Genomic DNA, 19059 nt, shown 5'->3' on the forward strand with positions numbered 1-19059 from the left:
ATGGAGTCATTGAAAGATTCAAGAATGTCATGTAACATACACAAGCATCTTTCTGCAGAGTAGCAATCTTAACCAAGTCCTGTCCCAACCACTACATGAACCCTAACAGCTGGATGTCGGGGCTGTTGAAGGAAGAGGACAAGACTGAACAGAGCATTGCAGAGAGAAGCACAAGGCAAGAAATATGACCTCCTCTTTAAAAAGGCCTGGTGACAGTTTAGAACCTGTGGATCTTTGAGTGAATGGGCCACTCAGAGGCCTAGAGAGCAGGCCCACAGAAAAGGCTCCTATAGAACACAGAGGGCCATGGCTTCATTTAAAACGTTAACCAGGCTAAGAAGATGGCTTGGTAGATAAAAGAGCCTAAGTGCAGGAACCTGAGTTCAAATTCTCAGCACCCACATAAAACCTGGGACTCTGAGGCAAGAGAGATGGTTTAGCAGAGAACTGCCTACTTTTCCAGAGGACCTGGGTTTGATTCCCAGCACCCACATGGCAGCTTACAACTCTCTATAACTCTAGTTCCAACTCCCTCTTCTGGACTCGAAGGTCACCAGGCATGCACAATAGTGCATATATATATATACATATATATGTGTATATATGTATATATATGTACATATATGTGTATGTATATATACATACAAACATACATACTGTTGTTGTAAAAATATAAAATAAAAAAGTAATGGTTGTCTTTTACCCCGCTCGGTCCGCACCGCAGTGTCCCAAGATATCTGCTAGATGTCTTGGCGGACACACATCTCAGCCGTACACTTTCTTACATTCAAACCCTCACATAAAAGAACACACAACACAATAATCTTTGACCCAGTTGGTAAGATATAATTGCCCACTTAAACATACAAAGCTTGGTGCCATCCATCCCTTGAGAACATTAATAACAACCTGTAAATACACAAAGCAGAATCTTAACGTCACCTGCCATGGCTTCTCCCCTCTCTCCCTCCTCTGTCTCCTCTCTCTCTTCTAGTCTCCTCCTCTTCCTTCAAACTTCTCTCCCGCCCATCCTTCCTTCTCCTCCAATGACAGGCCTCCTTCTATCCTGTACCTGTCCCTCACCTGTACTTTACAAATTCAATGGGGAGGTGGTTCTGGTGAAGTCACCTGAGTTCTGAGTATGTGACTAGGCAGCTGTCCTTGGGGCAGTGGAATTAGCATCAAAATACAGTAACTTCAGGGCAAACCACAACAACATACATGCACACATGTGGGCATACATACATGTATACATACATGCATGTACATACCACAACATTTTTTTTTAAAGCTGAGTGTGGTCATGTGCACCAGGTTCAGTCAGAGACCATCTTCAAGAGAACAAAGTTGAGTGACAAAGCAGTAGACCTCTGCGGGTGGGGATGGCAACAGACTATTTCCTTTCCAAATTGCCAAGCCTCACCAATCGTAGACATTCCCTCATGATCCTTAGCCAAATTTACACCCACATGCCCCACACTGAGAAGTCTGTCTCCATCCAGATTCAGAAAGCTTATCAGCATCCACATCTTATCCTACTCTGCCAAGGCAGAGCCCTCTCATCAGTGTATGAGCTCAGCTTTGCTAGCTGCAGAGCTGGTTCGGTGTTCTGGGAAGCGGCATTTAACCAAAGAATCAGCCTTCCTTTAAGCTTTGCTAAGTGACTTCAAAGTATAAAAAAACCCATAAAATTTTCCAAGAGGGTTGTATATAGAGAAGTGCATACCTGGACAACTTAAAAATGGCCACCTTGAGGGTGCTGTGTTTAGGACATCTTCTCTGCACACAGAAAATTATCAGCAATTCATGAGAGACTCGCAGGATGTAAGTAGCCTTAAATACCCAACACCAACATGTGGAGCCCTTATGTCAACATTACCTAATGTGAGGTTTTTACCATCCGTACTCTTTAGTTTCACCTCACATTAACTGAGTCGGAATCTCTGGAGATGGTGGCAGTGGTGTGTGTGTGTGTGTGTGTGTGTGTGTGTGTGTGTGTGTAGAAATCATTCCAGGCTGGTAAACACAACACTTCTTCTGCTTGGTAAGAGGCACCAGGAAATGTATTGTATTCTGAAAAGGTGAAATGGCAGCCCTTGGGCAGATATAAGTAAACCCATGCTCTGGCGGGACTTGTGAATCCTGTTGGTTAGACTTTGGGTCTCGGGAGCTGCTGCTTGTCAGTGTGTGGGTTAGACTACACAACTGCAGACAGTTCCAAGAAGGCTTTAGTAGCAGGATCTCCTCAAATGAAAGCACAGCAGGCCTAGCAGGAACTTCATGTGGGAATGGAAAGAGATTCGAGATCTCATGGGTTCTCCATGCCGAGACCATCACGTGGCCTTGTTTTGAGACAGTCGCACTAGCTATGTAGCCGACTATGACAGCTCTCCTTTTCCTGCCTTCACTTCCAAGTGCTGGGATTATGGGTGTATCAAAGCATGTCTGCCTCATCTGGCCTCTTGAGAAAACTTCTTTATTCATTTCTGGATGCCTAGAGTCACACACACACACACACACACACACACACACACACACACACACACACACCAGATAAGGTCCTATATCCCTCCAAGTGAGTTTTGTGGTTGCTTAGTTTTTGGTCAACCTGACACAAGCTAGAGTCATCTGAGCAGACAGGATCACAGTAGAGACAAGCCTGTGAGGCATCTTCTTGATTAATGATTGATATGGAAGGGCCCATCTCACTATGCGTGGTGCCAGCCCTGGGCAGGTGGTCCTGGGTTGTATAATAAAGCGAACTGAGGAATCCAGGAGAAGCAAGCCAGTAAGCAGTATTTCTTCATGCTCTCTGCTTCCGATTTCTGCCTCCAGACTCCTGCCTTGACCTCCCTCCATGATGGACTTCAACCTAAGAGGTGAAGTGAACCCTTTCCTCTCCAGGTTGCTTCTGGTTCTGGCCTCTATCAGAACAATAGGAAGGAAGTTAGGACACATGTACCCCTCATCAACATGCATGTCACTCAGCAACCTGCCTGTGGCTGAGAACAGACACCACTGCCAGGAGGCTGTGTGATCGGCAACCCAACTGCTAGACCTATTCCTCCAGCTCAGTTCAAGCTCTTGCTCCCTCCGAGTCAGGCGTCCAGTCAGATTCCATCAGTGTGTGTAGTGTATGTGTTGTAGAATGCCCTCCTTGGAGAGTGACAGCCACCATCTTCATCTACGCAGCTGTGAGAATTGCGACCTCCCTTCCCCCTCAGCCCCTGACATAGATAGAGATCACTGTTCATTAATGTCCCTTATAGAAGGAGCAGGGTCAACCATTGGATTCTCACCTCAATTCTGCTGGCAATTAGCTGAAGGGGATTCCATTTATACAGTTAGGAGAGGTCATCCGTGCTGGGCTAGGAATTTGCAGTAGTGTGACTGCATTGGGACCACCCACACACCTGTAGGTGACCCCTCACCCAGGCTCTGCAACTAATTCTGATAAGCTCATTGGTCCCCCAAGCTTGATTTCAGGGGAATTGTAGTTTGTTAGTAGTGCTCTGTGAAGGAGGCCTAGATATTGTTTATGCCTCAGCAGGGAAAGAGCTGTGGAAACAGTATGTAACTCATCCCGCTGGTGTACCAAGGTACCCTGTAAGAATAGGAAAGAGATAGTCAAACACAAGAGCCCTAGCCACAACGTAGGATGAAGAAGCACAGTAAAAGTACCTCTCCTAAACATCCCCAGCACGGATCTTTTTTTTTTTTTTTTTGGTTCTTTTTTTTTTTTTTTTTTTTTTTTTTTTTCGGAGCTGGGGACCGAACCCGGGGCCTTGCGCTTCCTAGGTAAGCGCTCTACCACTGAGCTAAATCCCCAGCCCCCCCAGCACGGATCTTTAAAACTGCCCTGTGTGACTCCAGTGTCAGGCCAAGAGAGACCGCAACTAATTCTATTGCTCTAGCTAGATAGGTTAGGATGAGTGTCTCACAGGAGTTCATGGTTGGGCCTCCTACATCTGGTCTCCTCTTTTCTTACAATTGCGGTGCCATACCCAAGAGTGCCTTGCAAGAAGAAAAAGCTGGGCCTCTGCCATCTTGGACTTCCAGCTTTAGTTAAATGTGAACAGGAGAAGGTGGAAGTCCGCAAATTCATGCAGAAGTTGAACGGGAAGTCTGTTGGGACAGAGCCCATTTTAGTTCCTTGACTTCTGGAGACAAGAGTGCTAACAATAGAGACCCATCCATGCAGGAGGTAGAGCAAGAGACCCCGGTACCTGGGAAATAGGGTCATAGGGCTGATTCCCTGCGGATTCTGACGTGTGTGTGTGTGTGTGTGTGTGTGTGTGTGTGTGTGTGTGTGTGTGTGTGTGTGTGTGTGAAGCAGGGGAGAAGTGAAGGCTTCCAGGCTCCAGATAAGGCCTCAAGTCCCCCTAGCACGCACCTGCCCCTGAGTCCATAGCCCCCAGCAAGCGGCAAGCCAGGACATCCTCGCAGCCAGGGCAGCCCGGGGCTCGGGGCCCCCGGCGCAGCAGCTCCTTGCAGGGTGGAGGGCGGCGCAAGGGAGGGAGCGAGGGACGGGAAAGGCGAGCGAGCTGCCTCAAATGCCTGGAATAATTCCGCTTCCGTTTGGAAAGCCGCAGCCTCAGTCCCGCCGCCGCCCGCCGCGGCCGCTCAGCTCCAGCTCCGCGTCCCGCCGCCATGGCCACATCCCCACAGAAGTCACCCTCGGTCCCCAAATCTCCCACCCCCAAGTCGCCTCCGTCCCGCAAGAAGGATGACTCGTTCTTGGGGAAACTTGGAGGGACGCTGGCCCGGAGGAAGAAAGCCAAGGAAGGTAGGAACAGCCGAGGCCGCGGGTGCTGCAGGGATCCGGGAGCCTGGGAGTCGGGGACCCCCTGGCAGTGCCGGGGCGCGCCTTGCAATGTCTCCTTGTCACCTCCCAGGCCCCAACCGGATCGGTGTCATCGCTGGGCCACAGGCGGAGCCCAGGCTTTGGGTGGCTGTTGTCCCAGAGTCCAGGCCCAGCCGGTCCCCTGAGCTCTCCGCTAGGCCGCTGTCCCCGCCCTCTGCGCGCCCGAGGACTGGCATTTGCCAAGTTTCTGCTGGAAAGTTTTCTCGGGCGCCGTCACTTCCCGCTCTCAGCCTTCATTGGTCTGCTGAGCGCCGCCGTTTCCTGGGCGCCTCCAGGTCCTTTTCTGAAGCGGCACTGCTCTCCCTGGATCTCTCGCGGGACCCCAAGGCTTGTGTGGACAGGGATGATTTATATAAAATGTTAGTTGACTGAGAGAAGAACGTGCTGAGGTGGTGGTGGTGGGGTTAAGATAAACTCACTACACTTCAGGGCTGTGACCCTGCTGCGAACCTGGACATTCCATTACAAGTTTTATTTTATTTTTTTAAAAAAAGTTTTTTTTTCTTTTTCCCACCATGGTGAATTGCAGCAGTCTCTTTTTGTTTCCACAATAGTTTCTGTGTAAAGTACTTTGTCCCGTAGGCAGAGTAACTCACTTTTGGGTCTATGAAATGAAGGGACGATGCTCAGGAATCAATGTGGCGATAGGTATGTGAATAAAAGGATTTAAAATGTTTCCTGTTTGGCAGTGCTGGGATTGAATTTTGAGAGTCTTGGGTCTACTGCCTGAGCACCACAGTCTGTTCTTTCTCTTCAGACTCTAAATTGCAGGGATTAACCTTGAGCCTAGTCTGTGTAGTAGGCAGGACTTTGTGATCCTGCTTCAGCTTCCAAAGTATTTGGGATTATAGCTCTCCCCAATTTGGTGTTGACTGATTGTTCTTTTCTGTGGTACTGGAGGTCGATCTTATGACCTCAGTGATGTTAGGGAAGTACTCTACCAGCCAAGCCCCCAGATCATTTTAAGGGATTACTTTAGTAGGTCTGAGGTGATGAACTAGGAAACGTCTCACGCTCTTAGTCTCCTGAAGTATGGAAACCACGTTGGTGTTTAATTAGCAAACTCAGTGCGTGAGCTAAGTGTCTGTTGCCTAGATTGCAGCATGAATCTACGAAACACCTCACCCCACTAAGTGACTGTCATACCTAGTTCCACCTTATTTCTAAGGGAATTACTCCAAGATGCTCAGCAGATGGCCAATGCTACAAGCTATTCTGAGCCTGATATATAGTGTGCTTTTCCCTGTACATGTCTATGGTAAAGTTTAACCTGTATGTTAGGCACAGTAAGAGGTTAACAGGACTGAGCTGAGATAGCTCAGTGGGTAAAGGCGCTTGCCACGCCTGACTGGTGATTTAGATCCTACATAAGGTGGAAGGAAAAAGCTGACTCCACAAAGTTGACCTCTGACCTGTGCCAGAATACCCACATGTGCATCATGCACACACAATAATGATAATAACAACAACAGATAGTACCTAGTTTTACAGGCATTGCAGTGCTGAGACAGCCAGGTGAAACTTGAGCCAGTAACAAAGATGGCTACTAAGTTACCAATGCTGGGTATACAATGTGGATCCACAGGGCTCCTATCCCAGCCAGGAAGGTTTGGACTGAAGCAAAGTTTCATCATGCTAATCAGAATGGTATGTAACATAAAACTTAGGGAGTTATTTCTGGAATTTTCCATTCAGTATTTTGCAACCACAGTTGGCCATAGGTCTCTGATAAGACAGAAGTGGAAATTGTGGGCACGTTGGTAAGCCATTGACTGGTGTACTGTGGATGACTGATCATGAAATCCTAGTTTGGGGAGTCCTTTTCCTAGATTGTGTTCCTGGTATAGGCTCATCCATCTGATGGATGGCAGCTCAGAATTCCTGAAGCCCATATCTGGCCTGCAGTGCTCACCCCACTGTTAGCACCTTTGAGAAATGTGGTTTTTGCCCTAAGATTACCAGTGTGTGTCTGCTACTCTATTGGAGTCTGATGTGACGTCGAACCTTCTGAAATAGATTTCCCTACTTTCTAGAGTCTTCTCTTGACCAAGCCCAGCATCTGCTGTCCCTGCAGCCAGTCCTCAGGGACATCAACTTAAGGCTCTCTGGCATCCGGTCTTTTCCGTTCAGCAGAGCCCTGAGGAAACAGAAGGCAACTTGTATGGGATCTTGGAATAATTAGTGAAGGAGCGTAGAGAGTGAAGGAAGCTGGCCAAGCCTTTTTCCCTACGTCAGGCTTAGACTGATGGCAAAACCTTCCTCTAGTGAGTGTGCATGTTGACAGTGTGCACAATACGAGTGTTGTAAATGATTGGCCAGCGTGTGCAGAAACTAGCATCCGACACATCCTCCTTCTGGGTGGTTAAGCATTCTGAGACTGCCCACCTACAGATTCCTCCTACCGAGCCTGGGCTCCCCATCAAAAACATGCAGAAGTTCTGAGTTACTGCATAGTTGGTGCCACTCCACCAGAGGGTGCATGGCCACCTACCCCAGCTTTTCTGTACGTGTATCTGTGACTCTGTTCTTTTTTCATTCCTTCGATAACCTCGGCCAGGTTGCTGGGACCCCAGCCATGTGCACTGCAGTGAAGAAATTATTTACAGACACAGGCAACACACAGCCAAGAAGGGATGCTACAAGAGCAGGCATCTCCAACCTTTTCCTGTGGTGATATGATGTCACCTACAAAGTTGATACTCAAACACCATCATTGAGTTACCCCTCACCAAAATTTCATAGAGGTTTCAACGTGTTTTAAGTGGGTTTATGATTTTGTTTCTGGCAGCATTGGCAGCCATCCTTGGCTATGTGTAGCCGGCGGGCCACAAGTAGGAGGGTTGGTAATAGGAGGAAGCTGTTGTTACTCCCCCCATACCTAAAGGGACAGGGAAGGAAACTGGAACCCACTGAGCTGGAATCTCCTTTGTTTTTTAATTTTTCAAATATTTATTTATTTACTTTACAATCTAATATCAATCCTTCCTCTCCTCCCAGAACTCTTTCCACATAAGTCCTCCCTCCCTTCCCTTAGAAGGGGAAACCCCCCTAGGTGTCAATATCCCCCCATCACAACTCCCTCCCCTCCGCACCCCATACATCAAGTTGTTGTGGGACTAGGCACTTCCTCTTTCACTGAGGCCTGCCAGTTCAGGGTTGTGGGATCCACAGGCAGGAAGGTAAGCAACAGGCTCAGGGACAGCCCCTGCTCCAGTTGTTTGGGGGATGCACATGAAAACCAAGCTGCTCTCTCATCTGCTACATATGTACGGGGGCTGGGGGGCTAGGTCCAGCCTGGTGATTCAGTCTCTGGGAGCCCTCAATGGTCCAGGTTAGTTGACTCAGTTGGTCTTCCTGTGGAGTCCATGTCCTCTTTGGGTCTCTCAATCTTTCTCTCAACTCTTCTATAAGACTCCCAGAGCTCCATCTAATGTTTGGCCATGAGTCTCTGCTTCTCTTTCCATTGGCTGTTGGGTGGAGCCTCCCAGGGGACAGTTATCCTAGGTTCCTTTCAGCAAGCATAGCGGAGTATCATGAATAGTGTCAAGGATTGGTTCTTGCCCATGAGGTGGGTCTCAATTTGGGGGACTCTTTGGCTGGCCATTCCCTCAGACTCTGCTCTCTCTTTGTCCCTGTGTATCTTATTAGCAGGACACATTTTGGGCCTGAGGCTCTATGGGTGGGTCGCTGTCCTTACCCTTCCACTGGGAGTCCTGCCTGGCCACAGAAGTGTCCGCTTCAGGATCCATCTCCCCCACTGCTAGGAATCTCACCTAGAGTCGCACCCTTAGACGCACCCTTAGACGCTCTGGGGCCTCTCCCCATCCCAGATCTCTGGCACATCCTAGAGATTGCTCCTGTCCCCAGTCAATCTCCCTTCTCTTTCCCCTGCCCTCCCTCCCCACCCTGCACCCCCCTCCCCATACTGTCTTACATCCAGTTCTCTTCTTCCACCAACCTCTGACACCTATTTTGTTTCCCATTTGGCTTAAGATTCAACCATCCTCCCTTGTGTTCTCCTTGGTTTGTTTTTCAATTTAAAAAATGTGTATGTGTGCTTTGTTTGCATGTATGTCTGTAATGTGTGTGGTGCCAAGAGAAGCCCCCCTGGAACTGGAGTTACAGACAGTTATAAGCCACCATACGGGTGCTGAAAGTCAAACTAGGGTCCTTCATCAGAGTATCAAGTGCTCTTAACCTCAGAGCCAGCTCGACACTCTTGATTTTGTTATTGCTTTTTGTAGGGCTGGGACTCAAACTCGGGGCTTTGTACATGCTAAGCCCTGAGCTACATCTTCAGTGGGCTTGCTTGTCCCCTCCCTGTGCCCTGTACGTGTATATGGGATACGTGTAGGAATATGTTCAGGTTTGAATGCATGTGAAGGACAGAGGCCAATGTTGAATACCTTCCTCAATTGCTTCTAACTTTATTTATTTATTTTATTAGTGTGTTTGTGTTCCCAAGATGTGTGTTGGGGAGCACTCATGTGCCTTGGTGTTTAATGTTGCTTAACAATCTCGTTTACCAGTCAAGCCGTTGGTAGGCTAGCACGCACTGATTAGGGTAGACTAGCTGGCCACATCCTCTGCCTCCCCAATGCTGGGATTGCAGCTACACACTGGAGTGCTTGCTTTTTAAGTGGATGGTGGGGATCTGAGCCTGGGCCATCATACTTGTGTGGTCTGACTTTGCTGAGTCATCTCCTCAGACCTCCTAGCCCTCTTTGCTTACTCTTATTTTTCAGGCTGGCCTTCAATTATTAATCTTCCTGCCTCTGCCTCTTGAGTAAGCAGGATTACAGGTATGTGTTCTAGGTCTAGCTTGCAAGGGCTTTTGGACAGGAACTGTAGCCATTAGGGACACAGCCACTGTTAGGGATATGCACAGAAGGGGAGAGAAGGGAAAAAGGACTCTTCTTTCTCATCCTTGAATGTAAGACTCAGGGAGACAGAATGTGGCGTTTGCTCTTACATATTCAGCAGACACTGGATTCCAGAGGAGAGAAGGGGAGGATGGAGGGGGCCTGGTGGACCCCATCAGAGTTGTCTCCCCCTTTCTAGCAAAAATAGAGTTCCATTAATATAGCCCTATACCACACTGTCTCTCTATAAGCTTGTTTGAGGCTCATAAGCCCTGCCCTTCCATACTCAGTCGAGGTTTTTGAAACCGGATCTTACTTGTATTTCCATAAACTATAAACTTTTCATTCCATCAGTGAATCCAAGGGCCATAAATGGGCAAATAGGAATGCATACAGCTTCTGACAGGGCTGGCCACCACTCACTCCAGCTGCTTCCTGTACAGGGCACAGGGAGGGGACAAGCAAGCCCAATGAAGACGTAGCTCAGTGCTTAGCATGTACAGGGTGGTTCTACACGACAGTCAAAGAAGGCTTGAGGCTGGGGTGATAATGACAGTTGTTGGTGAATGTGCCCATGACCTACAAATCGTCAACTGTAGTAACATTGGGCTGGGTCTCACTCTACATCGTGTGTGCTGTGCAGAATCTGCCTTCTATTTCCCTCCTATGCTTTACAACTCCTCAGAATCGTGTGCACTGATACGCCGACAAACTATCCTAGGGCCTCAGTATGGACTTCTCATGGGACCCACCCTTCACCATTTGATACCTGTTCTGTCCCACTCTAAATCACAAAGATTTTGAAAGATAGGATGTGTGCTGGAATATTCAGGTCAGTAATTTCTATAAAAATGTCTTCCTGAAGATACTTAACTACATACATCATAGAATGAGTCTCATTTAGAAGACACCAAGTAAATTTCCATGTTGTGTTCTATTGTTTTGTGCGTTTTATTTTGGCAGAACTAGAGATCAATCAAACCTAAGGTCCCTGCATTCAAGTGTTTGGTTTTTGAGACGGGTTCTCATGTGGCTCAGGCTGACCTTGAACTCCCTATAACTGAAGATGAACTGGAACTCATGATCCCTTTGCCTCCACCTCCTAAATCCTGGGATTATAGGAGTATACCAACACGCTCAGCCATTTCTCTCTCTCTGTCTCTCTGTCTCCCTCTCTGTCTCTGTCTCTCTCTCTGTCTCTCTCTCTGTCTCTCTGTCTCTCTCTGTGAGTGTGTGTGTGTGTGCTTGTTACAAGAAAAACAATAAAACAGACAAGAGTCTGGGGAGGTGGTTCAGTAGTTAAGAGCACTGGCTGCTCTTGCAGAGGATCAGGGTTCAATTCTTTACACCCACATAGTAACTCACAACATCTGTAACTCTAGTCCCAAGGGATCTAATGCTCTCTTCTGCATTCTGCAAGCACCAGGCATGCATGTAATATGCAGACATGTATACATACGTGCATATATATATGTAAATACACACACATACACACATATATACACATTTTAAAAATTAAAAATAAATACTACTGTTAGATGAACAAGACAGAGTTGGTGTTAAAAATGTCTTTTATAGCTTATTGTATGTTTGACTTCTATCCTAATCTGTTTAAATGTCTGTTAGACATAGGATGAGTTCCTTAAAATATCTCTCTTTCATTGTCCTTAATATGAGACTGAAATTTCTTTTATTTATTTAGTTAGCTTTTGCAGTTTCATGATCAGTCCCAGTGCCTTGTGCATGTGAGGCAAGTGCTTTGCCACAATCACCTAGATCTCCACTTCCTCCTGGAAGTTTTGAAGTTTACAGGAAAGGCTATGTCATCTGCATTATAAGGCACAAATAATAGTAACTATTGAAATTGTCAGCTTGCTTTTAAAGAGTCTTTGAAATTCGAAATGGTCTTTATTGTGGGCAGTAGAACCTTCTATAGCTTCTGTAAGTAGCTACTGACCACATGGAGCACCCATGGCACTAATTTAGACCTTGTAGGAAGGGCTAAGTGGCCTTTTTTTTTTTTAACAAGTCCTATCCTGTGCCCAAGATGTTATATGTCAGCTTTCAACCTGGGTCTGTGCTCAGGAATTACAACCCAGCTGGCTTTGCTTTGCTATGTCCTGTGTCATTGTGAGACTTGGGCCTCTCTACTCAGAGCAAGACAGAAAGGTTCACAGAAGAGCTTGTCTTCCCTCCATAGCTGTCACTGGTAATGTTAATTGACTGAGGAGCAACAGTAGAAGCAGGAAGACGAGCCAGGAGGTTCCTAGAGTGATCTAGGTAACAGACAGTGGGAGTCTGACAGTCTGGTAGCAATGGATGTGTGTGTGTGTGTGTGTGTGTGTGTGTGTGTGTGTGTGTGTGTGTTGTGTTGTGTTGTATGAATATGCATCAAGAGGGAGTTATTGAAAGGCTGGATGGAAGACAAGAGTCAAATCAAGGTGCCAGGGTTTTAGGTTTGAACAACTGCAAAGATGGAGTCTATTTGAACAGTGGTGGAGAATCCTGCTGATCTGCCTGGAGAAAAGGAAGGACGGTTCTGGGTTTTGGTCTTGTCTAGGTAACGATTCCTGCTTCCATACAGTGATGTTGGGTATAAGTGTGTTCTGTGAACCAAGAGGAAGGAGGGTCTAGTTCAGAGGTTCTCAACCTGCCGGTCATGACCTCTTTGACTAACCTCTATCTCCAGAAAATATTTACAATTCATAACAGTAGCAACATTACAGTATAAAGTAGTAATGAAAATAATATTATGGTTGGGGTCACCACAACATGAAGAACTGTATTAAAGGGTCACAGCATTAGGAAGGTCTAGGTGGAGATACAGCCATGTGTATTTAAATCCATGAGGTTAAATGGGATGATCAAGTCTGGTTATAAAATAGAAGAGGTCCAAGGACTAAGGCCTGTGGGCTCCCCACATTCAGAAGCTGGGAGATGAGGAACCAGCAAGAAAAACAGAAGCGGAGAAATAGGAAAACTGGGGGAGTATTGAATCCAGAGCCCAATCAGAGTGTCAGTTTTGTTTGCTGTTCAAGTGACTTCACTGGCAAAGGCCTCCTTTACCAGTTCTGCCTCTGACTCTGCTTAGGCTCCTCGAGACATTCAGCTCTGTTCAGCTTCCAAGTCCTCAAATCATCTCTGGTACCTTGCCCTCTCTGAAGTTGCTCCTGTTGGCCCTCCACTTTTCAGATCCCTCCTCTAGCTGCTTCTCTGCACAGTTGTCTTTCCTACTCCACTCCCACACCATTATCTTCCCTGCTCCCTCACCTACCACCTGCCCATTGATGATTCTCGAATATCTCCGATCCTGACCTTTCACCCCTGTTCATAATACATCCCACTTGGATATTTCACGGACTCCCAACTTGACATGCCAAGTGGAACTGTTTGTTCTTCCTGTCTCCAATTTCTGTCTACTGTTCATCATTTGTCAGCCACAGAAAGCTGCAGTGTGTGGGGCACTTCCTGTTTGAGAGGGTCAAACAGTGAACATTTGATACTGAGCCTGAAGTTTCCATAATTCCCACCTTCTTTTTTAGCCATTGTAAAAATATCAAATGCTTTCTTAGGACTAAGGCTGTACAAAACAGATAGCAGTCTTGGGGAGGCACGGACGGCAGTTAGCCCAGCTCCAGCCAAGTCTCCTGCTGATTCCACCTCCTAGACCTCGGTGACTTTCCACCCAGCCTGCAAAGGTCCTTTGCCTTCTTTTAGGTGAATTGTTTATTTTTAAAATTCTACCTGGGTTTTTGTTGTTGTTGTTTTGTTTTGTTTTTTTTGTTTTGCTTTTCTGTTTTGTTGTTGTTATTGTTGTTTTTGTTTGTCTTATAGTGCCCACCCAACTAGTCATCCTGGTCCATTTTTCTTCTTTCTTTCTTCTTTGGCCAATATATTGTTTTGTTTTAGTTTGGTTTAGTTTTTGGGATCTCATTGTGGAATCGTGACTGGCTTGGAACTCTAGGTGATCCCTCCTGTCTTTGCCTACTATGTGCTGGGATTGTGGGTGTGAGCCACCATGCCTGAAAATACATTGTCTAATCTCACCCCTAAGAATTATTCATGTCTATAAGCATTCTGTCTGCATGAATGTGTGTGCATCATAGGCAGGTACATGCCTGGTGCCTGAAGAGGTCAGAAGAGCATCTTGGATCCCCTTGAACTAGAGTTACATGGTGGTGTGAGCCTCCATGTAAATGCTGTGAACCAGTCTGGGTACCCTGGAAGCTCAGCCAGTGCTCTGAATATCCTCTGTAGCCCTTGTCTTTATTTTTGTTTGTTTAACTTTTAAATGTAAAGGGAACTTCTCCCCAGAACAGCGTTTTCTGTATTCCAGGCTTCATTTTTTTCCCTTTTAAGAACTCTTCATTTAATCATAGCAAGCACCCTTCATTCCCCAAGCACATACTGTTCTCGTATTCTTATCTTTGGGCTGGAGAGATAGCTCAGCTGTAAAGGCTATGCTCACGACAAAAATACAAAAATGCCATATTCTTCTTGCCTGTTCACCTACTATTTGACATTTCTTTAAAAAAAAAAAAAAGGCCTTCTCCATTCATTAAGACCCAATCTGAGGGGCTGAGATGATAACTCGGTAGGTAAGAGTGCTTGTCTGGCATACATGAACCCCTGGGTTCAATCTCCACACCACCAGACGTGGCAGACGTGGCAGTGTAACCCTGCAGTCCCAGCATTTGGGAGCTAGAGGCAAGAGGGCCAGAAACCCAAGATCATCCTCTGCTACATAACAAGTTTAAGACTGTCCTAGGCCACATGAAAATAAACTAAGCACACAAAGTCAGATGATTCCCTTCTGCATGTAACTTATAGCATCTGAAAGCGATGAGATACTCTTCCTTCTGTGTGCACTGGAGCCTCTGGCCTGCCACCCTATCATGACACCAGGCACATTTCATTCAGCCCCCCACATCTGTGTGTGGAACACACTGTGGAGAGTCTTCTCCCTGTAGCCCTGCATACTATTGAACACACATCAGTTTTGGTTGCTTTTTGAGGGATGAATCTCCCCATATTTACCTGGTGAAAATCGCCCTCACTAATAGGTTGCATAATCACAGTCAGTTGCGACTCCTTCCTGGTGGTGTTTGCCCATTTCTAAAATTAGGGGATTAGGCTTGAATAACCTCTCGGGGCCCTCACAGCCCTTCTATGATTTCTGAGCTCTGATTTCACCAGGCTTCTCTCAAACTGCATTTTATTGTCTGCATGGGGTGGTCTGGGAATTTCGTCACCACAAAGACTCTTTCTTTCCTTTGCTAATGAAGGCACCTCTGTCAGGAGGAGGAGATGGAAAACCGATAAGTGGGCTCCAGCCCAAGGACACCTCCGTAGTAGGGACCATTCTTGTCTCCTGGAATATCTTTATTTGCTTAACAAGCGAAGTTCATAATTACAGTTCGGCCATTAGTACTGGAGAAGAGATGGAGTCTTTCCATGGACATTGGTGAGCACCTAAAACCCCACTCGCTGTTGTAGATAAATAGCCAATGTTGGAAGGGAGCCGCACAACAAATTCAATATTAAATTGCCTTCGAAGGTAAAAGTAAAGTACTTTTTTTTTTAATTTCTTTTTTTCGGAGCTGGGGACCGAACCCAGGGCCTTGCGCTTCCTAGGCGAGCGCTCTACCACTGAGCCAAATCCCCAACCCCAAGTAAAGTACTTTTAAGAGCCAGGTGTAAACTTTTTTTTTTTGTTGTTAAGATTTATTTATTTATTATATATAAGTACACTGTAGCTGTCTTCAGATACACCAGAAGAGGGCATCAGATCTCTTTACAGATGGTTGTGAGCCACCATGTGGTTGCTGGGAATTGAACTCATGACCTCTGGAAGAGCGGTCGGGCGCTCTTAACTGCTGAGCCATCTCTCCAGCCCCCAGGTGTAAACTTTTGTGCAGTGTCCAGTATGTTGTGGAGCCTGAATCCAGTAGGAAATCTAGCCAAAGGCTTCCCCTGAGGACAAGAGCCCTGGGGATGGAGCTTCCTAAGCCTGGGCCTTGGTCCTCACCAGTTATGATCCTCTGTTTCCCCTGCAGATGCCAGGCAGGTGGGAGTTGTGTGTGCTCTGGTCCCATTTATGTCCCTGGCGTCTGTCATAGCACACCCTCTCCATGACCATCAATGGGTAGCTTGTTCCCATCAAGGAAGGCCCCAGTTTGCCACAGATTCTCTTGTAATCTTGGGTTACTTTTGTTGTCCCTGGACTCTATCTAGATTTCAACTTCTGCTATGTGTGTTTAGCTTGTGAAAATCCCTCCTCTCCTCTCCCCAGGAATATACCTTTGTGGGAAGACATTCTCAGTAAGTCCTAGTATTTGGCAGACCTCTAGGAGCAGAGACCAAGTCCTAGGATATGTGGGTACGGAGTGTGTAACATGAATGTGGAGGTGGGGGCTGGGAAGGCTTCCTCTGAGTGGCTCTGTACAAGTGTCAACACAGTCAAGTGAAGGACTGAGATATGGTAGTTCACTGGCAAGACTGGGGGCAGGGAACAGTGTGACAGGCAGACCAGACCTCTCTAAGATTCAGAGTTCTTTCACCCCAGCCTCCTCCCATCCCATGCATCCTTTTTGTCCGTCTCAACATTCTTTCACTGAAGTGCCAAGCTTAAGGAGCTGCAGGTGAACCAGCAGCAAGGCCGCCATGCCACTCCTCGGAAAGAGTCCTGTCTATCAATCAATCACGACAGCTAATTAGGTAGTGAGGCACCAGCCTGTAACCCCAGCTATCTGAGAGGTGAGTCTCAAATTCAGGTACTGCCTATGATACTGTGAAAGGCCACTCTAAAAATAAAACAATAGCTCAGGACTAGCCTAGTCCAGGACAGCCAGGGCTACACAGAGAAGCCCTGTCTTGAAAACAAAAACCAATAAGGAGGTGAACAAAAGGGCCCAAACAAACAACAGCAAAGCTGACAGGTGTCTAGAGGAAGTGGGGCAGCTTTGAGTGCTGTTCCCCAAGCACCGATCACTGCCTTTTGAGATATCATCTCTTACTGACTAGAACTTGCCCAATAGTCTAGGCTAGCTGGTCAATGAGTCCCAGGGACCTAGCTGTCTCCATCTCCCCTCCAAGGTTAGGTTTATAAGCTCATACTGTCACACCATTTGGGCTTTCACAGATATATGTGAGTTCTGGGGATTGAACTCAGGTCTTTGCACTTGCAAGAAAGCACTTGACTGAGCCGTCTCCCCAACTCCCTTTTTTGACAAGTGGGTTATGCGGGTGTCCTTCATCTGGGACAGGAGCCATTATCAGATAAGTCACATCTGCTATGGACCTGAGCCTGATGGAGCACATGTCTATCATATCCCGTACCTCAGGAAGTGTTTCTGGGAGTCACTTGGTAGCAGATGTGACCAGAGCACGCATGTGCACCACTGTTCTCTGCTGTGCTGCGGCAAGCACACTCCAGCTCCCTGCAGTCCGGAATGAAGCTCTGTGTAAAGTACACCTGAGCTCCTGGGGGTGACTGTATTGGGCTAGAATGGGCTGTTTCTACCACGTTGTGAACCCAGGTTGTGGGTACCCCATGACTCAGGAGGCTCAGTGCAGCAGGCTCCGTGCTGCTCTCTCTCCATAACACCTTCATTGGCGGAATATTAAATCTGCTAATCATAGAGTCCACTGACTTCTCAATTCAGAGCAGTGATTCTACAGTCATCGTTTGCCCGGCTTGCATGGCTATGGGGGCTGCAGGCAGCATGAGGAGGTGGAAAGTAAGGCACCAAGGCAGCGGGTGTGGGAATTCTGAACAGAGAATCTTAGTGTCTGTCGCATGCTTTGGTTCTTCTATTACTATCTTTCTTGTCACTGGGACAAAATATCTGACAGGAAGAAGGATGGAAGGAAGAAAGGAAGGAAGGAAGGGAGGGAGGGAGGGAGGGAGGGAGGGAGGGAGGGAGGGAGGGAGGGAGGAGGCTTAACTTGGCTCATGGTTCCAGGGTGCACTCGTGGGAGAGAGGGCACGACAGCAGGAGGGCGAGTCAGCCAGCCATATCGCACCTGCAGTCAGGAAGCAGAGGGACACAGCTTGCGCCCACCACCTCCTTTTTATTCTGTCTTGGACCCTACCCCATGGGATGCTGCTATCCACATCCAGGATGGCTCTTTCCTGCTCTGCAAAAACCTTTCTGGGCACATCTTCACAGATACATTCAGAGATGTGTTTCTATGGTGACCCTAAATCCAGTGAAGTTGACAGTCAGGATTAACCATCACGGCCTTGAATCAGAGAGACTTATGGGAATCCAGGGCACAGTCTCAGATGCAGGGTCCTGGGGACAAAGGCCAGTAGATTGGGTTCCTCACTGAGTAACAGCTTGAGCTGTTGACAACCACTACAGAATCACAATTTCACTGGCCCCGTGAGGCCAAGAGGGTGTTCACAGAGGAACCCCAGTTTCTTGCCCTGTTCACCCCGCACCCTCGCACCTCAGGCTTGGAAATGAACAGCCTTCTCTGCCAGAAGGAATTTTCCTATTTACCATAAGGCTGAGTACACATACACACCCTTGTTGGCTCTCAGCCCTGGTAGAACAGACCTGCAGAAGACAGGTAGTTAATAGTGACAGCTGGAGAAGCCTGGGCAGCAGGGGCTGACAGTTTTGAGGCTGTTTGCAAAACACAGGGGGAGGGTAACTTGCTTTCTAGTGTAAAGCAGGTCTGAGAGTGTAGCCCTTTGCAGGGAGCTGCAGCTGTGTCTTGGCTGAGGATTGCAAGCTCGGTAGCCCCTCCAGCGTCTGTCCAGTCTCCCGGAGGAAAAATGACACCTCACCTGCTTTTCCTCACTGCCCGTCATTATGGTAAATTGCAAGGCTCCCTGATGACTCTAGAGGGGAAGATTGACTTGTTGCTTCTGATTGTCACCGTGCTAATGTGACAGGGTGATGGGCACCCAGATTCACACCTAGTAATGGCCCTGCCAGAGGTGGACGTTAACACAATTGGGACCTGACACTTCAATAAATCGGGGGACATTCTACCAAAGAGATCAAAGTTCAGAATTGCTTAAATTGGTGTTGAAGCAGGTGGGGAAGAGGAGTCCAGGGGCCATGAATTTCATGGTTGGCAATTGACTTTCAGTTTGTAAGGCCTGACTGTCAGCTTTTCCAGTCTATGACATCAATTGAAGTCATTTGGGCTCCTGGCTACCTAGCCCTTTCAGGATTGCTGGTTCTGGGAATTGTGATTCATGGTGTTCTTGTGTGAAAAAAAAAATCTAACAGCCTCTTCTGTACCTCTGGGTTTGGAAGATTGTGTCTGATGAGGAGGAGGGAGGGAGTGTGGATGACAGATTCCTCTCCTGCCTGG

At 47.3% G+C, this 19059-nt stretch overlaps 2 protein-coding genes across 3 annotated transcripts in view; one reads left to right on the forward strand and one right to left on the reverse strand.

The window, feature by feature from the left end:
- Positions 1-2458: 2458 nt before the first annotated feature.
- On the reverse strand, positions 2459-5035 carry LOC147996930 (uncharacterized). 2 transcript variants are annotated; one of them, XM_087607468.1, is made up of 4 exons: positions 4394-5035; positions 4005-4125; positions 3300-3604; positions 2644-2924 (listed from the first exon to the last, which is right to left on the reverse strand). In XM_087607468.1, exons 1-3 carry the CDS (start codon positions 4650-4652, stop codon positions 3544-3546), a joined length of 441 nt encoding a protein of 146 aa, XP_087463594.1. In that variant the 5' UTR covers positions 4653-5035; the 3' UTR covers positions 2644-2924; positions 3300-3543. The 2 variants fall into 2 exon arrangements, with proteins under 2 accessions (XP_087463595.1, XP_087463594.1); XM_087607469.1 differs by lacking the exon at positions 4005-4125 and having other exon boundaries at positions 2459-2924.
- Positions 4591-19059, forward strand: part of Parva (parvin, alpha) — a 161949-nt gene continuing 147480 nt past the window's right edge. Inside the window, 1 exon segment of the mRNA NM_020656.3 lies at positions 4591-4786. Coding sequence (NP_065707.3) covers positions 4651-4786 — 136 coding nt within the window. The 5' untranslated portion in view covers positions 4591-4650.

Source organism: Rattus norvegicus, chromosome 1 (genome assembly GCF_021556685.1).
Source record: "Rattus norvegicus strain SHRSP/BbbUtx chromosome 1, alternate assembly SHRSP_T2T, whole genome shotgun sequence".
In the NCBI taxonomy this organism is placed as follows: Eukaryota; Metazoa; Chordata; class Mammalia; order Rodentia; family Muridae; genus Rattus; species Rattus norvegicus.

What these genes read in the sequence shown, in the direction of transcription:
- LOC147996930 (XM_087607468.1), bottom strand. Translation starts at nt 4,652, where the DNA reads ATGGCGGCGGGACGCGGAGCTGGAGCTGAGCGGCCGCGGCGGGCGGCG. An exon ending in GGCTATGGACTCAGGGGCAG is followed by an intron (nt 4,126 to 4,393) that starts GTGCGTGCTAGG and finishes CTGTCCCAACAG; the next exon opens with ACTTCCCGTTCAACTTCTGC. An exon ending in TTCTTGCAAGGCACTCTTGG is followed by an intron (nt 3,605 to 4,004) that starts GTATGGCACCGC and finishes CTATTCTTACAG; the next exon opens with GGTACCTTGGTACACCAGCG.